This window comes from Staurois parvus, unplaced genomic scaffold (genome assembly GCF_062004578.1).
Source record: "Staurois parvus isolate SC_StPar_1 unplaced genomic scaffold, SC_StPar_1.0 ptg003907l, whole genome shotgun sequence".
Lineage (NCBI taxonomy): Eukaryota > Metazoa > Chordata > Amphibia > Anura > Ranidae > Staurois > Staurois parvus.
Genome location: NW_028321702.1, coordinates 11,355 through 38,658, shown reverse-complemented (window position 1 = coordinate 38,658; position 27,304 = coordinate 11,355). Strand labels below are relative to the sequence as shown.

The following is a 27,304-nucleotide window of genomic DNA, read 5'->3' as shown; positions in this document are numbered from 1 at the left end:
TCTCGCTCCGCGGATGTTGCTCTCTGCAGGCCATTCAGAAGGGGAATACGGAGATCGCTCGCATCCACGCGGAGAACGCCATCCGGCAGAAGAATCAGGGCATAAACTTCCTGCGGATGAGCGCCAGAGTGGACGCGGTAGCGGCGAGAGTGCAGACAGCGGTGACCATGGGCAAGGTGAGCGGGGCAGGCAGTGCGGGTTCAGCGGGTTATGACGCGCGCTGCGTTCCTGCGCTCTTTGTTCACATTCTGCGGCCCGTAGAGCGACCTCTTCATGGATGGCGGTGAAATCCGCATTTTATGTTGTCGGATATTCATACCAATGACGGCTGCGAAGATAAAGTGTATCTAGGGAAGAGAAATGTCAGATATTGCAGATTATCAGTCCTTCGATGTGGCGGCTGCATTAGTTTTCTTTTTTTTCTTTTTTTTTTCCTTTGATCCTGCCAGCAACACACTTCCTGTTCTATGGTGACCACACTGTGTGAAAGTAATTGGGCAACTGTATAGCCTTCTGATCGCTTCCATGCACCCCCCCCCCCACCCCCATGTTTGTCGGGCTCCAGTTTCCCACTTGTGTGTTCAGGAATTGCATGGAGGGTGTTGCCAGGTAAAGGGAGACCAGAGAAAATCCATTGGCTGGCTGATAAAAATGCAGGAGGGGCTTAGATTCCGTCCCGTCGGGGTCCAGGGTGTCACTCTCTCTGGTCGCTGTGGCCGGGGAAGAAGTGACTGGAGTATGATCCGTGCTGCATTCACTTTAATAGAGGACAGGGGAGACATTGGGGGGCGGTACAACTCTGAGGTCTCACTAAAGAGAACCTGTCACAGCAGAACAGTAAAGAGAACCTGTCACAGCAGAACAGTAAAGAGAACCCGTCACAGCAGAACAGTAAAGAGAACCCGTCACAGCAGAACAGTAAAGAGAACCCGTCACAGCAGAACAGTAAAGAGAAACCCGTCACAGCAGAACAGTAAAGAGAACCCGTCACAGCAGAACAGTAAAGAGAACCCGTCACAGCAGAACAGTAAAGAGAACCCGTCACAGCAGAACAGTAAAGAGAACCCGTCACAGCAGAACAGTAAAGAGAACCCGTCACAGCAGAACAGTAAAGAGAACCTGTCACGACAGAAGAGTATCACGGGGGGGCTTTTGGTTCCTATGTAATAAATAAAAATATATTAAAGTTGCACCCACACCCCACACCTGAAAGGGCTAAGAGATGTTCAGGCCCAGCCTGGCCCTCCTGTGGCACATGCGTAGTCCTGATCTTCCAGGGATGCAGATTCTCCGCTTGGCTGAGCCGCCATATCTGTCCACGAGGAGGAAGGTGGAGGGCAGCTGGGAAATGCTGGTAGCAGCCCAAATCCCGGAGGAACCAACTGGATTCCAAGGAGTATTCACAAATGAATTGATAGGCCACTGATCTCCAAATCCCGATTTCTATATCATGACACCGTCATTCGCTTCTATACCAGCGGTCTCCAAACTGCGGCCCTTTGCGTTCCTTTATCTGTCCCTTGGTATCTTACCCTCCCACTGACACCAATGATGGGGCACTATTCCTCCCACTGACACCAATGATGGGACACTATTCCTCCCACTGACACCAATGATGGGGCACTATTCCTCCCACTGACACCAATGACGGGACACTATTCCTCCCACTGACACCAGTGATGGGGCACTATTCCTCCCACTGACACCAATGATGGGGCACTATTCCTCCCACTGACACCAATGATGGGGCACTATTCCTCCCACTGACACCAATGATGGGGCACTATTCCTCCCACTGACACCAATGATGGGGCACTATTCCTCCCACTGACACCAATGATGGGGCACTATTCCTCCCACTGACACCAATGATGGGGCACTATTCCCCCCACTGACACCAATGATGGGGCACTATTCCTCCCACTGACACCAATGATGGGGCACTATTCCTCCCACTGACACCAATGACGGGACACTATTCCTCCCACTGACACCAATGGCGGGGCACTATTCCCCCCACTGACACCAATGACGGGACACTATTCCTCCCACTGACACCAATGATGGGGCACTATTCCTCCCACTGATACCAATGATGGGGCACTATTCCTCCCACTGACACCAATGACGGGACACTATTCCTCCCACTGACACCAATGGCGGGGCACTATTCCCCCCACTGACACCAATGACGGGACACTATTCCTCCCACTGACACCAATGATGGGGCACTATTCCTCCCACTGATACCAATGATGGGGCACTATTCCTCCCACTGACACCAATGACGGGATACTATTCCTCCCACTGACACCAATGACGGGACACTATTCCTCCCACTGACACCAATGATGGGGCACTATTCCTCCCACTGACACCAATGATGGGGAACTATTCCTCCCACTGACACCAATGATGGGGAACTATTCCTCCCACTGACACCAATGATGGGGCACTATTCCTCCCACTGACACCAATGATGGGGTACTATTCCTCCCACTGATACCAATGATGGGACACTATTCCTCCCACTGATACCAATGATGGGGAACTATTCCTCCCACTGACACCAATGATGGGGCACTATTCCTCCCACTGACACCAATGATGGGGTACTATTCCTCCCACTGACACCAATGATGGGACACTATTCCCCCCACTGACACCAATGATGGGGCACTATTCCCCCCACTGACACCAATGATGGGGCACTATTCCCCCCACTGACACCAATGATGGGGCACTATTCCTCCCACTGATACCAATGATGGGACACTATTCCTCCCACTGACACCAATGATGGGGCACTATTCCTCCCACTGACACCAGTGATGGAGCACTATTCCTCCCACTGACACCAATGACGGGGCACTATTCCTCCCACTGACACCAATGACGGGGCACTATTCCTCCCACTGACACCAATGATGGGGCACTATTCCTCCCACTGACACCAATGATGGGGCACTATTCCTCCCACTGACACCAATGATGGGGCACTATTCCCCCCACTGACACCAATGATGGGGCGCTATTCCCCCCACTGACACCAATGATGGGGCACTATTCCCCCCACTGACACCAACGATGGGACACTATTCCCCCCACTGACACCAATGATGGGGCACTATTCCCCCCACTGACACCAATGATGGGGCACTATTCCCCCCACTGATACCGATGATTGTTCTATCTGGAGCTGATTTTATTGGGATATAGATATATAGAGGAATCAGGACCTCCTTCCTCCTGCCGGTGACCCCTCTAGTGATAGGATCTGTATAGGGGACTCGGGACCTCCTTCCTCCTGCCGGTGACCCCTCTAGTGATAGGATCTGTATAGGGGACTCGGGACCTCCTTGCTTTGTGGTTTATCTGCTTTATTCGTCCTCTATTCCAGGTCACCAAGTCGATGGCCGGAGTGGTGAAATCGATGGACGCCACACTGAAGAGTATGAACCTGGAGAAGGTGAGATGTGGAGGAGAAATTCTCGTGTTTGAAGATTTTTTTTTTTTTTGTATTTCTCTGAAGATCACATCCTGATTCCTTCATTGTAGATCTCCGCATTAATGGACAAATTCGAACACCAATTCGAGACCCTCGATGTTCAGACCCAACAGATGGAGGACTCCATGAGCAACACGACAACACTGACTACCCCACAGGTACAGTCCCTGATGTCTGAGTGCCGCCCCTGATGTCTGTGTGCCGCCCCTGATGTCTGTGTGCCGCCCCTGATGTCTGTGTGCCGCCCCTGATGTCTGTGTGCCGCCCCTGATGTCTGTGTGCCGCCCCTGATGTCTGTGTGCCGCCCCTGATGTCTGTGTGCCGCCCCTGATGTCTGTGTGCCGCCCCTGATGTCTGTGTGCCGCCCCTGATGTCTGTGTGCCGCCCCTGATGTCTGTGTGCCGCCCCTGATGTCTGTGTGCCGCCCCTGATGTCTGTGTGCCGCCCCTGATGTCTGTGTGCCGCCCCTGATGTCTGTGTGCCGCCCCTGATGTCTGTGTGCCGCCCCTGATGTCTGTGTGCCGCCCCTGATGTCTGTGTGCCGCCCCTGATGTCTGTGTGCCGCCCCTGGTCTCTGTGTGCCGCCCCTGGTCTCTGTGTGCCGCCCCTGGTCTCTGTGTGCCGTCCCTGGTCTCTGTGTGCCGCCCCTGGTCTCTGTGTGCCGTCCCTGGTCTCTGTGTGCCGTCCCTGATCTCTGTGTGCCGTCCCTGATCTCTGTGTGCCGTCCCTGATCTCTGTGTGCCGTCCCTGATCTCTGTGTGCCGTCCCTGATCTCTGTGTGCCGTCCCTGATCTCTGTGTGCCGTCCCTGATCTCTGTGTGCCGCCCCTGGTCTCTGTGTGCCGCCCCTGGTCTCTGTGTGCCGCCCCTGGTCTCTGTGTGCCGCCCCTGGTCTCTGTGTGCCGTCCCTGGTCTCTGTGTGCCGTCCCTGGTCTCTGTGTGCCGTCCCTGGTCTCTGTGTGCCGTCCCTGGTCTCTGTGTGCCGTCCCTGATCTCTGTGTGCCGTCCCTGGTCTCTGTGTGCCGCCCCTGGTCTCTGTGTGCCGCCCCTGGTCTCTGTGTGCCGTCCCTGGTCTCTGTGTGCCGTCCCTGATCTCTGTGTGCCGTCCCTGATCTCTGTGTGCCGTCCCTGATCTCTGTGTGCCGTCCCTGATCTCTGTGTGCCGTCCCTGATCTCTGTGTGCCGTCCCTGATCTCTGTGTGCCGTCCCTGATCTCTGTGTGCCTCCCCTGATGTCTGTGTGCCGTCCCTGATCTCTGTGTGCCTCCCCTGATGTCTGTGTGCCTCCCCTGATGTCTGTGTGCCTCCCCTGATGTCTGTGTGCCGTCCCTGATCTCTGTGTGCCGTCCCTGATCTCTGTGTGTCGTCCCTGATCTCTGTGTGCCGTCCCTGATGTCTGTGTGCCGTCCCTGATGTCTGTGTGCCGTCCCTGATGTCTGTGTGCCGTCCCTGATGTCTGTGTGCCGTCCCTGATGTCTGTGTGCCGTCCCTGATCTCTGTGTGCCGTCCCTGATGTCTGTGTGCCGTCCCTGATGTCTGTGTGCCGTCCCTGATCTCTGTGTGCCTCCCCTGATGTCTGTGTGCCTCCCCTGATGTCTGTGTGCCTCCCCTGATGTCTGTGTGCCTCCCCTGATGTCTGTGTGCCTCCCCTGATGTCTGTGTGCCTCCCCTGATGTCTGTGTGCCTCCCCTGATCTCCGACTGATCTCTGTGTGCCGTCCCTGATCTCCGACTGATCTCTGTGTGCCGTCCCTGATCTCCGACTGATCTCTGTGTGCGGCCCCTGATCTCTGTGTGCGGCCCCTGATCTCTGTGTGCGGCCCCTGATCTCCGACTGATCTCTGTGTGCGGCCCCTGATCTCTGTGTGCGGCCCCTGATCTCTCTGTGTGTGTGTGTGTGGCCCCTGATCTCTGTGTGCGGTCCCTGGTACTGATTCTCTTCCTGCTTGTAGATATCTATCAGAACTTTGATCCGTCACAATCTCTTCTCTGATTTCAGGGTCAGGTGGACAATCTATTACAGGAGATGGCGGATGAAGCCGGGTGAGTCATTCTTCTGTAAAAGAAGTCGATCCGTTGATTTCCCCTCCCCCGACTGCTCTCCGGAGGTCTTCCTCCTGCATCTCTCCCCTTGTCAAGGGACCGTATACTCGAAGCCCTCTGTCACAGGACCTCCTCTATCTACACAATCTCTGTGCAAGACCCCCAGACAGCTGAAAGCCCCCCCCCCCCCCCCCCCAAGCCCTCATTGTTCCTCTGGAAGGGGTCCGATCTCCTCCTACACAACATATGTATATATTGCACACGGACACAATTTTCATCCTTTTGGCTCTGTAAGCCACCAGAATAAATTAAACCAAACAATCGGAATGAATGCGAAGCGCAGACGTTCAGCTTTAGTCCAAGGGGTCGAACATCAATATCAGGCACAAGTTTTTGGGACCGCGACCGTCTGTATACACAAATGCATGAGCGAGCGCACCCCAATATCATAGGAGAATGATGGGGAGCCGCTGGCATGTAAAGGCAAAACTCAGCACCTCATAGCAGATGGTAAAGATGAATATGATACAATGTAAAGACATGAATAATGACGGATAGAGATGACGTCATCGTGTCCACAAGGAGGGAAGAGCTGATTATGTGCTGGTGACCAGGGTGGATTTGATGTAAATCCTCGTTTTCTACATAAAGACTAATTCTTCTGGTATAACTTTAATATACAAGTAGATGAAGATTTTTAGAATAACAACTTTCCATATTAGTTTTTTTTATCCCCAGTTTAATAGGTTAATCAGTCATATTTGGACAACTTTTCTGTTGTATTTAGGAAGGAGAAAGATAATCATCACCTTAATAACAACAATGTAAATAGATTTATTCAACTGAAACAATAACATTCCAGCATCTGTTCTTTGCTTAACCGTTTCAATACCGGGCAATTTCCCCCCCCCAGGCCAGTTTTCAGGTTTCAACACTCTCACACTTTGAATGACAATTGCGCGGTCATACAACATTGTACCCAAACTAAAATTTTATCATTTTCTTCACACAACTAGAGCTTTCTTTTGGTGGTATTTAATCACCGCTGGGGTTTTTATTTTTTGCTAAATTAACAAAAAAAGACCACAAATTTTGAAAAAAAACACGTTTTTCTTTGTTTCTGTTATAAAAGTTTACAAATAAATAATTGTTCTTCATAAATTTAGGCCGAGATGTATTCTGCTCCATGTCTTTGGTGACAATAACCCAAATCAGGATGTATTATTTATCTGTAGGAAAGTTATAGAGTTCACAAACTATGGGATAGATCTGAATATTGATCAATCCTGAAGTACTGACAGCCAATCTAATTTCTTGAGGTCCAAGAATGTCAGAATAGTACAGATATCCCCCAAATGTCAGGACAGTACAGATATCCCCCAAATGTCAGGACGGTACAGATATCCCCCAAATGTCAGGACGGTACAGATATCCCCCAAATGTCAGGACGGTACAGATATCCCCCAAATGTCAGGATGGTACAGATATCCCCCAAATGTCAGGACGGTACAGATATCCCCCCCAAATGTCAGGACGGTACAGATATCCCCCCCAAATGTCAGGACGGTACAGATATCCCCCCCAAATGTCAGGACGGTACAGATATCCCCCAAATGTCAGGACGGTACAGATATCCCCCAAATGTCAGGACGGTACAGATATCCCCCCAAATGTCAGGACAGTACAGATATCCCCCCAAATGTCAGGACAGTACAGATATCCCCCAAATGTCAGGACAGTACAGATATCCCCAAATGTCAGGACAGTACAGATATCCCCAAATGTCAGGACAGTACAGATATCCCCCAAATGTCAGGACAGTACAGATATCCCCAAATGTCAGGACAGTACAGATATCCCCCAAATGTCAGGACGGTACAGATATCCCCCAAATGTCAGGACGGTACAGATATCCCCCAAATGTCAGGACGGTACAGATATCCCCCCAAATGTCAGGACAGTACAGATATCCCCCAAATGTCAGGACAGTACAGATATCCCCAAATGTCAGGACAGTACAGATATCCCCCAAATGTCAGGACAGTACAGATATCCCCCAAATGTCAGAACAGTACAGATATCCCCAAATGACCCCTTTTTGCAGAGTAGACAGTCCGACGTACTTCATAAGAGGAATGGCGAGTTTTTTGAAGTTGTATTTTTTTTGTCATAATTTTTCCGAAAATGAAAAAATGAAAAAAATTATTTTCACTATTTTTTTTTTTTTTACATACTGTCACCAGTGCAGTACAGCGTCATCATATAACTGGCATGGCGGTGAACAGGGACACTGACTGGTGACAGTATGAAAAAAAAAAAATATATATTTTTTTTAATTTTTTTTTTTTTTTATTATATTTAATTTTTTATTACATTTTTTAAAAAATTTTTTAAGATTTTTTTTCATATTTTACTATGACCAAAATAGTACAATGTTACCATAGTAAACGTCGCATGTGCGGGAGCACGCCAAATGGCGTCCACCCGGAATGGAGGAACACATCTGAAGCCGTCAAACGGCCATTGGACAGGCGGCTAATGGTTAAACATCCATGTTTGGTAACTAATTTGGCTAAACAAAATATATATTTTAAGAAACGTAGACTGTCGGCCCCTCCCTCCTCGCGCTGTCGGCCCCTCCCTCCTCGCGCTGTCGGCCCCTCCCTCCTCGCGCTGTCGGCCCCTCCCTCCTCGCGCTGTCGGCCCCTCCCTCCTCGCGCTGTCGGCCCCTCCCTCCTCGCGCTGTCGGCCCCTCCCTCCTCACACTTAGTTTCACTTTCTTCTTGTGCAGATCTATTCCACTCCAAACAATCAGACAAATATTGTTTCTATTCTATTCACTGAACTTCTTGCACCTTGGCACTGAAGGGGCTGATTCTGTATTCATCGGTGTGTAGAAGTTAGGATGAAGGTCTTTCTTACCTCTGTTCATGTTATAACATTTTTGCTGTGAAGAGTCATGTGATCTCCGCTGAGTCCCAGTCAGTTTTATAACTGCAAAGTAAACCGAACATCTGTGATCATATCTTGTAGGCAGAGAAACTGCCCAATAATCCTACAGACACCTCGGGAGAGCGACATTGTGAATGGATTCATGGGATGTATGTACCAAACAGGGAGGAGGGAGGGGCTGACAGTGTGAGGAGGGAGGGGCTGACATTGTGAATGGATTCATGGAATTTATGTACCAAACGGAGGAGGGAGGGGCTGACAGTGTGAGGAGGGAGGGGCTGACAGTGTGAGGAGGGAGGGGCTGACAGTGTGAGGAGGGAGGGGCTGACATTGTGAATGGAGTCATGGGATTTATGTACCAAACAGGGAGGGGCTGACAGTGTGAGGAGGGAGGGGCTGACATTGTGAATGGAGTCATGGGATTTATGTACCAAACAGGGAGGGGCTGACAGTGTGAGGAGGGAGGGGCTGACAGTGTGAGGAGGGAGGGGCTGACATTGTGAATGGAGTCATGGGATTTATGTACCAAACATATACAGCCTTATTCTACATAATTACAAAACTCATCTTTATTTCATGATGGAATAACCTTTGGATGGTAATAGATTTTCCTCAAAAAGCATCTTATTTTAAAAAATCCGATTTAAATAAAAAAAATTCGATTTAAATAAAAAAAATCCGATTTTTTTTTTTTTTTTTTTTTTTTTTTTTTTTTTTTTTAAAAATCATTGATTTTCATCCACCCTGCTTGTTACTCCAAAACTGACAATGTTAAGACAGTCAAAGGGCCAAGTGGTACAGAATTGCACTTGGTGTTCCGTGATAGAAGCTTGCTGGCGTGAAGTCGTAGTACAATAACCCCCTTACCAGACGTACATACAATCTGAGCGTTGTATGTATGTATGTATGTATGTTTGTATGTAACATCCGTAGCGGCATCTAGGTCTGGTCAGCGGATATGGCAACATCCGGTGCAGGGGCAGATAACTCATGGGCCCCCCGGGCAATGGGGGATCATGGGGCCCCTGTGTCCTTGCCCAAACTCAAAAAAGCCTATGAAAAAGGTACCTGGGGCACCTCATGGGGCCCCCTACTGACCCCGGGCCCTCGGGCAGTGCCCGAGTTTCCAAATGGTCAGTCCGCCCCTGATCCGGTGTTGTGGTAGACTCTCAGGAATGATGTGATTCACGCTTGGGGGTCACCACAGGCTCACCGGCAGGTCCAGCGCCGTCCAGACTCCTAATGGTGCTCTTCAAAGGGTTCCACCAAGAGATAAGACCCCAAATTATAGGTGGTCTTAGATTGTTATCAGTAATTCTCCATCCACAGCTTTGTAACCATTTGGGGTCTCACAGCAACAGGTTGTTCAATGGCACTCGGGAACTCCAGAGTACATGAGCAGGGATTCGCCCCGGGGTGGAGTAACAAGCACATAATCAGCTCTTACCTCCTTGTGGACACGATGACGTCATCTTGGCATTTCTATCCGTCATTATTCATGTATTTACATTGTATCGATATCTAACGCTGCATATTCGTGTTTACCATTTTTATACTCCCTCCATCTTCAGGGGCTGAAATGTCATTGGACAAATGAATAGAATCATAAAATGTTCATTTTTAATATTTTGCTGAGAATCCTTTACTGGCAATGACTGCCTGAAGTCTGGAACCCATGGACATGACCAGAGACTGGGTTTCCTCCTTTCTGATGCTTTGCCTGAAGTCTGGAACCCATGGACGTGACCAAAGACTGGGTTTCCTCCTTTCTGATGCTTTGCCTGAAGTCTGGAACCCATGGACGTGACCAATGACAGGGTTTCCTCCTTTCTGGTGCTTTGCCTGAAGTCTGGAACCCACGGACGTGACCAAAGACTGGGTTTCCTCCTTTCTGATGCTTTGCCTGAAGTCTGGAACCCATGGACGTGACCAAAGACTGGGTTTCCTCCTGTCTGATGCTTTGCCTGAAGTCTGGAACCCATGGACATGACCAAAGACTGGGTTTCCTCCTTTCTGATGCTTTGCCTGAAGTCTGGAACCCATGGACGTGACCAAAGACTGGGTTTCCTCCTTTCTGATGCTTTGCCTGATGTCTGGAACCCATGGACGTGACCAAAGACTGGGTTTCCTCCTTTCTGATGCTTTGCCTGATGTCTGGAACCCATGGTTGGGGGTCTTTCTTCCTTTAGTTTTGTTCAATGGTGTTGAGATCAGGTGACTGTCTCGGCCATTGCAGAATATTCCACTTCTTTTCCTTCCTCCTGGGTTGCTCTTGCGGTGTGTTTTGGATCATTGTCCATCTGTACTGTGAAGTGCCGTCCAATCACCTTTGCTGCATTTGGCTGAATCTGTGCTGACAGTAGATCTGTAAACACGGCAGAATTTGTTTCGTCACTTCCGACTTAGTCTGTGCAGCGACCGGAAGTGACGTGAGAGCGCCATTGTTTGGGATCCAGCGATGGTGAGAGCACTCCCTCTATTCTCCTGTACAGGGGAAACATTGGAGACCCCCTGCAGCTCACAGAACACCTCCCCCCCCCCTCCTTTCCCAGCCTCCCCGTTATTTTATAATGGAGTCCAATCTCCTCCCACCACACCATATATAATGTATCTGAATAGGGTCAGCATTGGAAACCCCCTATAGCTCACAGGCCCCCTCCCCCTTTTTCCTGTACAGGGGCAGCATTGGAAACCCCCTACAGCTCACAGGCCCCCTCCCCCTATTTTCCTGTGCAGGGGCAGCATTGGAAACCCCCTAGAGCTCACAGACCCCTCCCCCTATTTTCCTGTGCAGGGGCAGCATTGGAAACCCCCTAGAGCTCACAGACCCCTCCCCCTATTCTCCTGTACAGGGGCAGCATTGGAGTCCCCCTGCCGTTCAGAGGCCCCTCCCCCTATTCTTTTACAGGGGCAGCATTAGAGACCCCCTAGAGCTCACATACCCCTCCCCCTATTCTCCTGTACAGGGGTAGCATTGGAGACCCCCTACAGCTCACAGAGCCCTCCTCTTATTTTCCTGTACAGGGGCAACACTAGAGACCCCCTATAGTTCAGACCCCTCCCCCTATTCTCCTGTGCAGGGGCAGCCTTGGAGACCCCTGATAGTTCAGACCCCTCCCCCTATTCTCCTGAACAGGTGCAGCATTGGAGACCCCCTTACAGAATCAGAGACCCTTTACAGCGCCCATTCCCCTCCCCCATTCTCCTATAAGGGGTCCGGCCTCCTCCCCCACCCCATGAATATTGTCTCCTTTGCCCCAGCGGCTCTCAATCTCTCTCTGGCTTCTGAATGATGAAATTCCCTTCCTCTGATACAGCAAGAAAACATGTTTAGGTTTGTAGATCCTTCCTCTGGGGGCTTACGGTGTATCGGCAGCGTAGTCACCGTGCCCGAAGTATTGTCCCCGCCCCCCCGTATATACACTACATTGCCCCAAGTATTGTCCCCGCCCCCCCGTATATACACTACATTGCCCCAAGTATTGTCCCCGCCCCCCCTCGTATATACACTACATTGCCCGAAGTATTGTCCCCGCCCCCCCCCGTATATCTACTACATTGCCCCAAGTATTGTCCCCGCCCCCCCTCGTATATACACTACATTGCCCCAAGTATTGTCCCCGCCCCCCCTCGTATATACACTACATTGCCCCAAGTATTGTCCCCGCCCCCCCTCGTATATACACTACATTGCCCCAAGTATTGTCCCCGCCCCCCCTCGTATATACACTACATTGCCCCAAGTATTGTCCCCGCCCCCCCGTATATACACTACATTGTCCCCGCCCCCCCCGTATATCTACTACATTGCCCCAAGTATTGTCCCCGCCCCCCCTCGTATATACACTACATTGCCCCAAGTATTGTCCCCGCCCCCCCGTATATACACTACATTGTCCCCGCCCCCCCCCGTATATCTACTACATTGCCCCAAGTATTGTCCCCGCCCCCCCTCGTATATACACTACATTGCCCCAAGTATTGTCCCCGCCCCCCCGTATATACACTACATTGTCCCCGCCCCCCCCGTATATACACTACATTGCCCCGAGTATTGTCCCCCACGTATATACACTACATTGTCCCTGCACCCCCCGCCCCCCTTCCCCCGTTTATACACCATTTTGCCCACAGTGTCGGGCCGCCGCCCTTTCCACACACATGACCTTTAATGGCCCCCCAGTCTTAGTCCGTAGGGTTCAATATTGAGTTGGCCCCGCCCTTTCCACACACATGACCTTTAATGGCCCCCCAGTCTTCGTCCGTAGGGTTCAATATTGAGTTGGCCCGCCCTTTCCCCACACATGACCTTTAATGGCCCCCCAGTCTTAGTCCGTAGGGTTCAATATTGAGTTGGCCCCGCCCTTTCCACACACATGACCTTTAATGGCCCCCAGTCTTAGTCCGTAGGGTTCAATATTGAGTTGGCCCCGCCCTTTCCACACACATGACCTTTAATGGCCCCCCAGTCTTAGTCCGTAGGGTTCAATATTGAGTTGGCCCCGCCCTTTCCCCCGCTCATGACCTTTAATGGCCCCCCAGTCTTAGTCCGTAGGGTTCAATATTGAGTTGGCCCCGCCCTTTGCAGCTATAACAGCTTCAACTCTTCTGGGAAGGCCCCCCACAAGGTTTAGGAGGGTGTCTATGGGAAGGTTGGACCATTCTTCCAGAAGCACATTTGTCAGGTCAGGCACTGATGTCGGGGGAGGGGCACTGATGTCGGGGGAGGAGGCCTGGCTCGCAGTCTCTGCTCTAATTCATCCCAAAGGTGTTCTATGGGGTTGAGGTCAGGACTCTGTGCAGGACAGTCAAGTTCCTCCACCCCAAACTGGCTCCTCCATGTCTTTATGGACCTTGCTTTGTGCACTGGTGGGCAGTCATGTTGGAACAGGAAGGGGCCATCCCCAAACTCCTCCAACAAAGTTGGGAGCATGAAATTGTCCAAAATGTCGCCTTAAGAGTTCCCTTCACTGGAACTAGGGGGCCAAGCCCAACCCCTGAAAAACACCCCCACACCATAATCCCTCCTCCACCAAACTTTACACTTGGCACAATGCAGTCAGGCAAGTACCGGTCTCCTGGCCACCGCCAAACCCAGACACGTCCATCGGATTGCCAGACAGAGAAGTGTGATTGGTCACTCCAGAGAACACGCCTTCCCTGCTCTAGAGGCCAGTGGCGGCATGCTTTACACCACGGCATCCGACGCTTTGCATTGCACTTGGTGATGGAAGGCTTGGATGCAGCTGCTCGGCCATGGAAACCCATTCCATGAAGCTCTCTACGCACTGTTGTTGGGCTCATCTGAAGGCCACACCAAGTTTGGAGGTCTTTAGCTATTGACTCTGCAGACAGTTGGTGACTTCTGCGCACTGTGCGCTTCAGCATGCGCTGACCCCGCCCTGTCATGTGACGTGGCCTACCACTTGGTGGCTGAGTGGCTGTTGTTCCCAGTGGCTTCCACTTTGTTATAATCCCACTAACAGTTGAGCGTGGAATATTTAGTAGCCAGGAAATGTCCCGGATGGACTTATTGCCCAGGTGGCCACCTATCACGGGACCACGCTTGGAGTCACTGAGCTCCTGAGAGCGACCCATTCTTTCACCAATGTTTGTAGAAGCAGTCTGCATGCCTAGGGGCTTGACTGTATACACCTGTGTCCATGGAGGGGATTGGAACACCTGAATCACATGATATGGAGGGGATTGGAACACCTGAATCACATGATATGGAGGGGATTGGAACACCTGAATCACATGATATGGAGGGGATTGGAACACCTGAATCACATGATATGGAGGGGATTGGAACACCTGAATCACATGATATGGAGGGGATTGGAACACCTGAATCACATGATATGGAGGGGATTGGAACACCTGAATCACATGATATGGAGGAGATTGGAACACCTGAATCACATGATAGGAAGGGGATTGGAACCCCCGAATCACATGACATGGAGGGGATTGGAACACCGGAATCACATGATAGGGAGGGGATTGGAACACCGGAATCACATGATAGGGAGGGGATTGGAACACCGGAATCACATGATAGGGAGGGGATTGGAACACCGGAATCACATGATAGGGAGGGGATTGGAACACCGGAATCACATGATATGGAGGGGATTGGAACACCGGAATAACATGATATGGAGGGGATTGGAACACCGGAATCACATGATAGGGAGGGGATTGGAACACCGGAATCACATGATAGGGAGGGGATTGGAACACCTCAATCACATGATAGGGAGGGGATTGGAACACCTCAATCACATGATAGGGAGGGGATTGGAACACCGGAATCACATGATATGGAGGGGATTGGAACACCTGAATCACATGATTTGGGGGGGGGCGGGGACAATACTTTTGGCAATATGGTGTAGCTACTACTATATATCTGTACAAAATTGTTACAAAGTATCTGAAATAAGAACTGTCTGTTTTTTCGTCACACAGCCAATGCCCAGATTGCAGCTGTCACTTTGCAGTGCAATTCATGTGTTGTCTTTCTGTGTTTCCAGACTCGACTTGAACATGGAGCTTCCTCAGGGACAGACGGGCTCTGTAGGAACCAGTGTAGCATCTACAGAACAGGTGAGACGTCTCATCCTCATAGACTTCATAGAAATGCGACACCCAATCCCTTCCCTGGTGGTCATCGTCCAGGACGACACATGAAACATAGCTCCGCCCACCAGACAGGGTATCCTCCTCCCCTTCAGAAACCTCATCACTGCTGCACAGTGGAAGGCTCTTCCCCCTGCTCATGGATATAGTCAGGTGCAGGGGCGGACTGACAATTCATGGGGCCCCCCGGGCAATAGGGGATCATGGGGCCCCTTTGTCCTCGCCAACACCCGAAAAAGCCAATTAAAGGTATCAGGGGCATCTCATGGGGCCCCCTACTGACCACGGGCCCTCGGGCAATGCCCGAGTGCTCAAATGGTCAGTCCACCCCTGGTCAGGTGTGCACAGGCCCCGCCACCGACAGGAGGATGGTGCAAGAGAGTCTATTGGTAAAGTGGTTGCAAACCCTCCATATACTCAGTGAAGTGACTGGCCTCAGGTGATATACAGATCCTCCTCCATAAGTTGTACCTTTTTATCTGTACTATCTTTCCCCTACATCCATTCACAGTGCAGAATTTACACAGGATCTCTCCAAATCCTCCTACATAATTTGTACCTTTTTATCTGCTGCATCTTTCCCCTACATCTATTCAAAGTGCAGAGTTTACACAGGATCTCTCAGGTCTGGGGGCGGGTAGCTATTGTTACATCAGTGAGGCGAGCTCTGAGAGCTGATTGGAGGAAAAAGACACCCCCCTTCACACAGCTTACAGGAACAGAGCTAATGCTGTCAATCACAGGCTGTGTGCTGGACCTTCTCCCCCTGTCACCATTTTTCTCTTGGTGTCGGAAAGACTTGTCATTAGTGACTCATTCTGAGAGCAGAGGAAGGAGGCAGCAGACAGAAATGACACTCAGTGCTCTGGACTGAGACAAGGACACACTACAGAGGGATGTGCTTTGTTCATATTTCATGTCTGAGGTTTACAACCACTTTATATGTCTGTGCTCCCTCAGAGAGTGGAAGATTGCTGGTCCCCCCCTCCCGGCTGGTCCCCCCCTCCCGGCTGGTCCCCCCCTCCCGGCTGGTCCCCCCCTCCCGGCTGGTCCCCCCCTCCCGGCTGGTCCCCCCTCCCGGCTGGTCCCCCCCCCTCCCGGCAGGTCCCCCCCCCTCCCGGCTGGTCCCCCCCCCCCCTAATGGCTGGTCCCCCCCCCCTCCCGGCTGGTCCCCCCTCCCGGCTGGTCCCCCCCTCTGACACTCCATCCTGCATACCTGCATGTCAGTTGGCCTTGTTGTTATGTGAATTTCCCCGTCTTATCCCCATTGCAATCCTTATTAGTAACCAAAGTCGTCATTTTTCATTTGTATCAATCTGTCCCGTATTCGCAGGATTGTAGCTGGTCATGTGACTGCGGCTCACAGCACCTCCTTTGTATCTATGCTGAGATGGGGAGAGTCCCGTCTGCAGCATCCAGCCAATGCCAGTGCCCATGATTTGTCGGCTGTATCATCCCTTACTATTGGGTGCCGCTGTCAGTCACTCCTAGAAGGGGCGGGGACATGGTGGCCCTATCATCCCTTACTATTGGGTGCTGCTGTCCGTCACTCCTAGAGGGGCCGGGGACATGGTGGCCCTATCATCCCTTACTATTGGGTGCCGCTGTCAGTCACTCCTAGAAGGGGCGGGGACATGGTGGCCCTATCATCCCTTACTATTGGGTGCCGCTGTCTCACTCCTAGAAGGGGCGGGGACATGGTGGCCCTATCATCCCTTACTATTGGGTGCCGCTGTCCGTCACTCCTAGAAGGGCCGGGGACATGGTGGCCCTATCATCCCTTACTATTGGGTGCCGCTGTCCGTCACTCCTAGAAGGGGCGGGGACATGGTGGCCCTATCATCCCTTACTATTGGGTGCCGCTGTCAGTCACTCCTAGAAGGGGCGGGGACATGGTGGCCCTATCATCCCTTACTATTGGGTGCTGCTGTCCGTCACTCCTAGAGGGGCCGGGGACATGGTGGCCCTATCATCCCTTACTATTGGGTGCCGCTGTCAGTCACTCCTAGAAGGGGCGGGGACATGGTGGCCCTATCATCCCTTACTATTGGGTGCCGCTGTCCGTCACTCCTAGAGGGGCCGGGGACATGGTGGCCCTATCATCCCTTACTATTGGGTGCCGCTGTCAGTCACTCCTAGAAGGGGCGGGGACATGGTGGCCCTATCATCCCTTACTATTGGGTGCCGCTGTCTCACTCCTAGAAGGGCCGGGGACATGTTGGCCCTATCATCCCTTACTATTGGGTGCCGCTGTCCGTCACTCCTAGAAGGGGCGGGGACATGGTGGCTATCATCCCTTACTATTGGGTGCCGCTGCCAGTCACTCCTAGAAGGGGCGGGGACATGGTGGCCCTATCATCCCTTAGTATTGGGTGCCGCTGTCCGTCACTCCTGGAAGGGCCGGGGACATGGTGGCCCTATCATTCCTTGCAACTGTCCTTTACTACTGGAAGGGCAGAGGGCGTGTCAGGCCCATCATACCTTGCTGTCAAAGCCGCTGTCAGTCGCTTCCAGCAGGACTGGGCGGGGCATACGTCGGCCTTATTGCTTGCTGTCAGAAGCTGCTGTCAATCACTCCTAGAAGTGCCGGGGAAATGTCGCCCTATCATCCCGTGATACCTAGTGCTGCTGTATTTCACTCCTGGAAGGGCAGAGGGCGTATCAGGCCCATCATACCTTGCTGTCGGGAGCCGCTGTCAGTCACTTCTGTCAGGGCCGGGCAGAGGCTGTGCTAGCCTGTGTTGTCCCATTACAGGACCCCCGCACATCCATTGGTCTGACAGAATGGAACAGGAAGGGGGCCACAATACAGAAAGCTGGCAGGATCACCAGGTATGTATACTTCATAATGCAGCACATAGAAAAACACGCATGTAGTGGCTCAGCACGCATGTGAATGTTGTTGGGGAGGAAACACATGTTAAAAGTTTACATTGAGTGGTTGTAAACCTCTGAAATTAAAAATGAACAAAGCACATCCCTCTGTAGTGTGTGCTTTCCACAACCCAGGACGCCTTGCGTGGTTTCTATCTGATCTGCCTTCCCTCTATTATCTGCATGGATCACCTCTAACCTTGTACATTGGCCAGCCCGGCAATTGGGTAAATGTACATTGGCCAGCCCTGGAATTGGGTAAATGTACACAGGCCAGCCCAACAACTGGGTAAATGTACATTGGCCAGCCCTGGAATTGGGAAAATGTACATTGGCCAGCCCTGGAATCGGGTGAATGTACATTGGCCAGACCTGGAATTGGGAAAATGTACATTGGCCAGACCTGGAATTGGGAAAATGTACATTGGCCAGCCCTGGAATTGGGTAAATGTACATTGGCCAGCCTTGGAATTGGGAAAATGTACATTGGCCAGCCCTGGAATTGGGAAAATGTACATTGGCCAGCCCTGGAATTGGGTAAATGTACACAGGCCAGCCCAACAACTGGGTAAATGTACATTGGCCAGACCTGGAATTGGGAAAATGTACATTGGCCAGACCTGGAATTGGGAAAATGTACATTGGCCAGCCCTGGAATTGGGTAAATGTACATTGGCCAGCCTTGGAATTGGGAAAATGTACATTGGCCAGCCCTGGAATTGGGAAAATGTACATTGGCCAGCCCTGGAATTGGGAAAATGTACATTGGCCAGCCCTGGAATTGGGTAAATGTACACAGGCCAGCCCAACAACTGGGTAAATGTACATTGGCCAGCCCTGGAATTGGGAAAATGTACATTGGCCAGCCCTGGAATCGGGTGAATGTACATTGGCCAGACCTGGAATTGGGAAAATGTACATTGGCCAGACCTGGAATTGGGAAAATGTACATTGGCCAGACCTGGAATTGGGTAAATGTACATTGGCCAGCCCTGGAATTGGGTAAATGTACATTGGCCAGCCCTGCAGTTGGGTAAATGTACATTGGCCAGCCCTGGAAATCGGGTAAATGTACATTGGCCAGCCTAGCAATCGGGTGAATGTACATTGGCCAGCCCTGGAATTGGGTAAATGTACATTGGCCAGACCTGGAATCGGGTGAATGTACATTGGCCAGCCTAGCAATCGGGTGAATGTACATTGGCCAGCCCTGGAATCGGGTAAATGTACAGCCCGGCAGTGGTGGATCCCATCGTTCACATTACATTAGGGGGAAGCAGAGACTCATCTGAGACATCAGGATGCTGGCAGCCCGGACCTGCGATGTGCGGACTCCGTCACCCACATATAGTGCACTCAGCTTTTATCTTCTGTAAAGAAATAAGAGCGGAGATCAGTCACCTCCTGTGGGGGGGGGGGGGGGTGGTAATGGCAGTATATTGCACGGATTCTCTGTTCCATGTGTGAAGGGTTAACAGACAGAACCTCCATTCAGATCCAGCTTGTGAAACTGCCACTTATCTTGCCTTTTATCTTCTGTAAATAAATGGCAGTAGAGCAGAGTGCTGTATGTGTCAGTTATCTGATAATGTCAGCAGATCACAGCTCCGGACTGCAGACCGCCATCATATCCATGTCTCAGACACAGCGCCGGGCGGGCCAGGGGGTAGGCAGAACTAGGGGGGGGTGGGGGGCAAAAAGGCCAGGGCCTGCGAACTATGCTGCTGAGGAAGTTCACAGATCATAGGCAGGGGGAGCACTTTACATTTTACACCTGGGGGGCGGTAATGGACATTGCCCTGGCACTGCACCGATGTGTTTCCACCTCTCCCCCTGTGAACCCCGTTTTCATCTTCACTTCTTTACTCATTTCTTCTCTTTTTTTTTCACTCCTGTGTGTTTTTACATGGCTGTGCTCCTCGGGGGTAGGAATTGGGCGAGGATAGGCGGAGCTGGGTGAGGATTGGTGGAGCAGGAGGAGGATAGAGCTGGGCGAGGATTGGTGGAGCAGGAGGATAGGCGGTGCTGGGCGAGGATTGGTGGAGCAGGAGGAGTATAGGCAGAGCTAGGTGAGGATGGGTGCAGCAGGAGGAGCATAGGCGGAGCTGGGTAAGGATAGGTGGAGCAGGAGGATAGGCGGAGCAGGCCGAGGATTGGTGGAGGAGGATAAGCGGAGCTGGGTGAGGATAGGTGGAGCAGGAGGAGGATAGGAGGAGCTGGGCGAGGGTTGGTGGAGCAGGAGGAGGATAGGAGGAGCTGGGCGAGGGTTGGTGGAGGAGGACGATAGGCGGAGCTGGGTGAGGATTGGTGGAGCAGGAGGAGGATAGGAGGAGCTGGGCGAGGGTTGGTGGAGCAGGAGGAGGATAGGAGGAGCTGGGCGAGGGTTGGTGGAGCAGGAGGAGGATAGGAGGAGTTGGGCGAGGGTTGGTGGAGCAGGAGGAGGATAGGAGGAGCTGGGCGAGGGTTGGTGGAGCAGGAGGAGGATAGGAGGAGCTGGGCGAGGGTTGGTGGAGCAGGAGGAGGATAGGAGGAGCTGGGCGAGGGTTGGTGGAGCAGGAGGATAGGCGGAGCTGGGTAAGGATAGGTGGAGCAGGAGGATAGGCAGAGCTGGGCGAGGGTTGGTGGAGCAGGAGGAGGATAGGCGGAGCTGGGCAAGGGTTGGTGGAGCAGGAGGAGGATAGGCGGAGCTGGGAAAGGGTTGGTGGAGCAGGAGGAGGATAGGCGGAGCTGGGAGAGGGTTGGTGGAGCAGGAGGAGGATAGGCGGAGCTGGGTGAGGGTTGGTGGAGCAGGAGGAGGATAGGCGGAGCTGGACGAAGGTTAGTGGAGCAGGAGGATAGGCGGAGCTGGGCGAGGGTTGGTGGGGCAGGAGGAGGATAGGCGGAGCTGGGCGAGGGTTGGTGGGGCAGGAGGAGGATAGGCGGAGCTGGGCGAGGGTTGGTGGGGCAGGAGGAGGATAGGCGGAGCTGGGCGAGGGTTGGTGGGGCAGGAGGAGGATAGGCGGAGCTGGGCGAGGGTTGGTGGGGCAGGAGGAGGATAGGCGGAGCTGGGCGAGGGTTGGTGGGGCAGGAGGAGGACAGGCGGAGCTGGGCGAGGGTTGGTGGAACAGGAGGAGGATAGGCGGAGCTGGGCGAGGATTGGTGGAGCAGGAGGAGGATAGGCGGAGCTGGGTAGGCAGAGGCGGTACAAAGGCCCAGCTTTCGGTTCTGATGTCAGGAGGGCGGTCATGTGACTGGTGGTCCCGCAGAACACAGAGAGGCCGGGATGTCCGGTCACTGAACAGGGAATGTGAATGTTAGGACCCGAGAGAAGAGACGAGTGATTGGTCAGACTAGAAATCATTCTGCAGAAGGGAAGCCGATGACTTTTCTGTATCCTCTTCAGCTTCAACCCCTTCAGTTCCGGACACTTCCAGCCCTTCCTGCCCAATCCACTGTCACACCTTCAGTGACAAGGACTCCGCCATGCAACATTGTAACCAGATGACAATTCTGTTTTTTTTGTAGACAAATAGATCTTTCTTCTGGTGGTATCTAATCACCTCGCTGGTTTATTAGTTTTTGCTTTATAAACAAAAAAATACAGAAAATGTGAAAAAAAAGGTTTTTTAGTCTTTGTTATAAAATTTTGCAGATAAATAATTTTTCTTCATAAATTTAGGCCAAAACGTATTCGGCTCCATTTCTTGGGTGAAAACACCCCAAATCCGTGTTTATTTAGTCTGTAGGAAAGTTATGGAGACGGCTGATCTAATTTCTTGAGGCCCTAAAATGTCGGGACGGTACAAGTACCCCCCCAAATGTCAGGATGGTACAGATATCCCCCAAATGTCAGGACGGTACAGATATCCCCCCAAATGTCAGGACAGTACAGATATCCCCCAAATGTCAGGACGGTACAGATATCCCCCAAATGTCAGGACGGTACAGATATCCCCCCAAATGTCAGGACAGTACAGATATCCCCCAAATGTCAGGACAGTACAGATATCCCTCAAATGTCAGGACGGGACAGATATCCCCCAAATGTCAGGACGGTACAGATATCCCCCCAAATGTCAGGACGGTACAGATATCCCCCCAAATGTCAGGACGGTACAGATATCCCCCCAAATGTCAGGACGGTACAGATCTCCCCCCAAATGTCAGGACGGTACAGATCTCCCCCCAAATGTCAGGACGGTACAGATCTCCCCCCCAAATGTCAGGACGGTACAGATCTCCCCCCCAAATGTCAGGACGGTACAGATCTCCCCCCCAAATGTCAGGACGGTACAGATCTCCCCCCCAAATGTCAGGACGGTACAGATATCCCCCAAATGTCAGGACGGTACAGATCTCCCCCCCAAATGTCAGGACGGTACAGATCTCCCCCCCAAATGTCAGGACGGTACAGATCTCCCCCCCAAATGTCAGGACGGTACAGATCTCCCCCCCAAATGTCAGGACGGTACAGATATCCCCCCCAAATGTCAGGACGGTACAGATATCCCCCAAAATGACCCCTTTTTGGAAAGTAGACAGTCTGAGCTATTTAATAAAAGGCGTGGCGAGTTTTTTTAGAAGTTGTAAATTTTTTTAATTTTGTAAAAAAAATTTTTTTAACATTCACCAGATCCGTGCAGTGTTACCATAGTGACACTGTACTACTCTGAGGGGGGTGACCAGGATATATATATTACTATACAGGGTTTATGGGGCCAACAGTGTGCTCAGCGCTGTACAATATAATGGGAGTCAGTACAGTAACAATACAACACACGAGGGGCCCGAGGGCCCTGCTCCTTGGAGCTTACAATCTAGGAGGGAATATATATACATTACATTATCATTGCTTATAAGCCATACAGCCATTTTTTGAATAGTCTTGTGATGAGTTGTGACTGGCCACAGGTAATCACATGGTACATGTCTGTACCATGTGATCCTTGTGACCAATCGCAGAGATAATCACAAAAGTACACAAAGAATGGCTGTGCCTGCCATTCATTGTGTACAAATGTCATATGACTGCTGTGATTGGTCATAGTAGTCACATGATACCGGCCCTTTATACTGATCCGTCATCCGCTACTAGGGCATGCGTGGGGCACGTGACTAGGAGGATCCCCCCAATCCCTCATAAAACAGATATTACATTTATTTCCCACCTCCCCCTTCCCAAACCCTTCTGAGATACTTCTGTCCTCCCAGGAGGCTCTGGGACAATCGCCTGCACATTGTATGTACAGTGGCGCATCATCAAGGGGCTAGGTGCAAGAACCCGAACAACCCGCCTGCTGATGGCTTGGTATAATGTGTCCTGCTCCATCAGCTCCCTCATCATGTATCCCAGGAGGCTACAGGAGCCCACGCAGAGTGGCCGGGGGGTTGTAACGGAACCGGACCCCGACTGCACTCGGGTATTTCCGTTAGACTCCAGCTTCCCTGTCCCAACACAGATCCACCGACCCCACCGCTGACCATACAAGACGAGACAACACCAGACTTGACGAAAACCAGGAAATAGTTTATATTAACACAGACACAAGATAGATATATATATACACACAGGGCGGGGCAATACATTTAGTAACGAGACACACAGCAGACACCCCCCACCAAGCCAATACACAAACACATACATCCCATAATAGTCTGCTCCCAAGCAAGACACACAATAGAACAATGGGACAACCACATGGCATTAAACAATGAACAACCCCCACTCCCCACCTATACATGTCTACACAATAGCAGGACATTCCACCCTGTACCTCTAACAGGCACAGGGTGACTCACACATAGGAGGGATATGGGGAGCTGAGACGGGTCTCCCCACCTCTCCAAAGTGAGCTGTGTTCCATGGGCCCCCCACCCAAAGTGACTCTCGTCACAGGAGGGCAGCACCAGACTTGTCATTGGGGCCAGGCAACCTGAACCTGGAAGAGGCAACTGACTGAGAAAGAACCAAGATGGCGGCACGGGACCCCCATGACTGTGGCTCAGGGAATCCCCCATTTTCACTCTCAGCATGACATGCCCCGGGGGGGGGGGGGGTTTCTTGCCCCCTGAACATATAGCTGTCAGTCTGGTTATAAATGGCATGTTCATGAATCCTCTGAGCCATCCTGGAGAATGGCTGAGACCAGTCAGTTATGTCTGATCTTCCGGGAATCCTCCAGGACAGCAGATCCCTCTCTCTGTATTGTATGGGAAGGGTTTGGTTTGCTAGTTTCTGATCTGAGGCGGTAGGGAGGAGATCTCCTTTAAAGTCCTGGGGGGGGGAGTGGTGTGTGTGTGCATGCGCGCGCGCGCGCGCGTGGTGTGTTCATGTTTGGAGCGGATCTCTCTCCTGTGTGCTGTCATGGAGGATTCATTAAATATGTATCGCCAGGTAGGTGACTGTAACTGGCTGACTTTATTGTTCTTCGTCTGTAATATTCCTTCGGTTTGTCTTGCAGGACGAGCTGTCGCAGCGGTTGGCGCGTCTGCGTGATCAGGTGTAGGCGGAGCCTTTTCCCCGAAGTGCATTATCTGCATTTTGCTGTGTATATATGGTACATACCAAATGTGTTTTCTTTCTATATTTCCATATAAAAACAAAAATAATATCCCCAAGATGCTTCCTTACTGACGGCTTCATCAAAGACCCAACAGAGCCTGGTGACCTCGCCATCCATCCGCCATATTGATGAAGATGCAGGAGGGACGTCCCCTGCGGGGCACCACTGACCACCCCATTCCTCTGGGAATTGATTATGTCTCTTCTAGCACTTTAATAGGAAGTCTGATTCTCTCTCCTGGATTGGATGGCTATGCCCAGAGTCCCGCCTCCTGCAGTCCCCCGGGACAGTGATGATACTGCCCGTTCTCTTTTCTGGATTGGACAGCTTTACATATAGTTCCGCCCCTCGGAGTCTCCCAGATCATTGATAATACTGTCCTGGATTGGACAGTATCCTGGATTGGATGCCATGCACATAGTTCTGCCCCTCTGCAAGTCACCCTGGTCTATTGGATTGGGCAGCTATGTACATAGTCCCACCCCCCAGGATCATTGATGATACTGATTGTTCTCTTGGATTGGGCACCTATGCACATAGTCTCGTCCCCGCAGTCCCCAGGGTCATTAATGATGCTGTCTGTTCTCTTGGATTGGACAGCTATGTACATAGTCCCACCCCCCAGGATCATCGATGATCTGTGTACTCTCTTGGATTGGGCACCTATGCACATAGTCCTGCCCCCGCAGTCCCCAGGGTCATTAATGATGCTGTCTGTTCTCTTGGATTGGACAGCTATGCACATAGTCCCACCCCCGCAGTTCCCAGGGTCATTAATGATGCTGTCTGTTCTCTTGGATTGGACAGCTATGCACATAGTCCCACCCCCGCAGTTCCCAGGGTCATTGATGTTACTGTCTGTTCTCTTGGATTGGACAGCTATGCACATAGTCCCACCCCCGCAGTTCCCAGGGTCATTGATGTTACTGTCTGTTCTCTTGGATTGGGCAGCTATGCACATAGTCCCGCCCCTGAAGTTCCCAGGGTCATTGATGATACTGTCCTCTTGGATTGGGCAGCTATGCACATAGTCCTGCCCCCGCAGTTCCCCTGGGTAATTGATGATACTGTTTGTCTTGCTGTGATTGGAAGAGCTCAGACCCGGCTCATCGCCGCGTGCGTTCGTTGTGTTTTGATGGCTTAGTTTGTATTTAAAATTGCTCTTTTCAGCAACTACAATAAACTCTAAGAACAAAGTCTGTGATTATTTATCAGAGGCCGATGACGGAACAGGACCGAGTGTAGAAAAAAACAGCAAATTCTCTTCAAGGAAAATTAAATCATAAAAGTAAACCCCACGCTATGCTCTAAAGTCGGATGGAGCGAGGGCAGGTCGAATTATTATGGAACCTCCATTGAGCAATCCGAAGATTTATTTCCTCTCTGTCCATCCTGAGAATTCCTGATGCATCTGATGGGTGTGAGTTCGGTGTGCGGTGATGGCGCTTCCGCGAGTTTCCTCCTGACGAATATGGAGGAGCTCAGACTCCATCCACCCCTCCGGTCTGTCCCCAGACGCCATCCACCCCTCCGGTCTGTCCTCAGACTCCATCCACCCCTCCGGTCTGTCCCCAGACGCCATCCACCCCTCCGGTCTGTCCACAGACTCCATCCACCCCTCCGGTCTGTCCTCAGACGCCATCCACCCCTCCGGTCTGTCCCCAGACGCCATCCACCCCTCCGGTCTGTCCCCAGACTCCATCCACCCCTCCGGTCTGTCCCCAGACGCCATCCACCCCTCCGGTCTGTCCACAGACTCCATCCACCCCTCCGGTCTGTCCTCAGACTCCATCCACCCCTCCGGTCTGTCCCCAGACTCCATCCACCCCTCCGGTCTGTCCCCAGACGCCATCCACCCCTCCGGTCTGTCCCCAGACTCCATCCACCCCTCCGGTCTGTCCCCAGACTCCATCCACCCCTCCGGTCTGTCCCCAGACTCCATCCACCCCTCCGGTCTGTCCTCCGACTCCATCCACCCCTCCGGTCTGTCCCCAGACTCCATCCACCCCTCCGGTCTGTCCCCAGACTCCATCCACCCCTCCGGTCTGTCCCCAGACTCCATCCACCCCTCCGGTCTGTCCTCATCCTCGTCTCTCTTTGTGTATATTGGGTGTGTATGTAACGCGTTGGACTTTTGGCTGCAGAATTCCATTTCCCGGCGTCTGCCGACATCTTGTATATAACCATCCGGCACTCGGTCTGCCTCCCTCTTCCCGCCGATCTGTTCTCTTCTCTGCCTTGCTTTTAATAAACTTTTGTTTTGTTTTCTCTGTGGGTGTGTTGGTGTTCTTCTGTCCCCTCTGGGTCCCACCATCATCGATGAGGAATAGACCCTTCATACTGGAAGGTTTGGGATGGTCCTTCTAGAATGGGAAACGATTACCAATCAATGGATTCATCATTTGTGTGTTACCTGATGGCGTTCAGCTTTAAAAGAGATTTAGACTAACTGTCCGCAGCAGAAATGTTTTCAATCCTTTGTTCTGAGGTTTATGCGTGTCTTGTAAAGGAGACCTTCACCTTCTTCAGGAACTTTACCTCCCCCCAAAAAAACTAAAAAGGTAGTTGACTATTTACACCAGAATAAAACCTGGGCTGTGGTGCTATATCACGTACCTGGTGATGGAGGCCAATGGAGAGAGGGCTTCCCTTGCGGCTAAGTTCCGGACTCCCCTGAGAGTGGGACAGCGGGTGTCAGGCCCAAAGTTGCACAGGTCACCTGTAGGAGTGCTGGTTGGTGGTCCAC

The 27,304-nt window shown here is 51.8% G+C and overlaps 1 protein-coding gene across 1 annotated transcript; it reads left to right on the top strand.

Annotated features, from left to right (window-relative positions):
* LOC149427300 (charged multivesicular body protein 1b) lies at positions 1-26,830 on the top strand. The gene is made up of 6 exons (XM_089668152.1): positions 1-176; positions 3,401-3,469; positions 3,559-3,666; positions 5,505-5,548; positions 15,037-15,109; positions 24,457-26,830. Exons 1-6 carry the CDS (start codon positions 117-119, stop codon positions 24,499-24,501), a joined length of 399 nt encoding a protein of 132 aa, XP_089524278.1. The 5' UTR covers positions 1-116; the 3' UTR covers positions 24,502-26,830.
* Positions 26,831-27,304: the final 474 nt, after the last annotated feature.

Excerpts from the sequence above, each read along its gene's own strand:
- LOC149427300 (XM_089668152.1), top strand. The coding sequence starts at position 117 with ATGAGCGCCAGAGTGGACGCGGTAGCGGCGAGAGTGCAGACAGCGGTG. Across the intron at positions 3,470-3,558 it reads AGAGTATGAACCTGGAGAAG|ATCTCCGCATTAATGGACAA; the intron begins GTGAGATGTGGA and ends CCTTCATTGTAG. Across the intron at positions 3,667-5,504 it reads CAACACTGACTACCCCACAG|GGTCAGGTGGACAATCTATT; the intron begins GTACAGTCCCTG and ends CTCTGATTTCAG.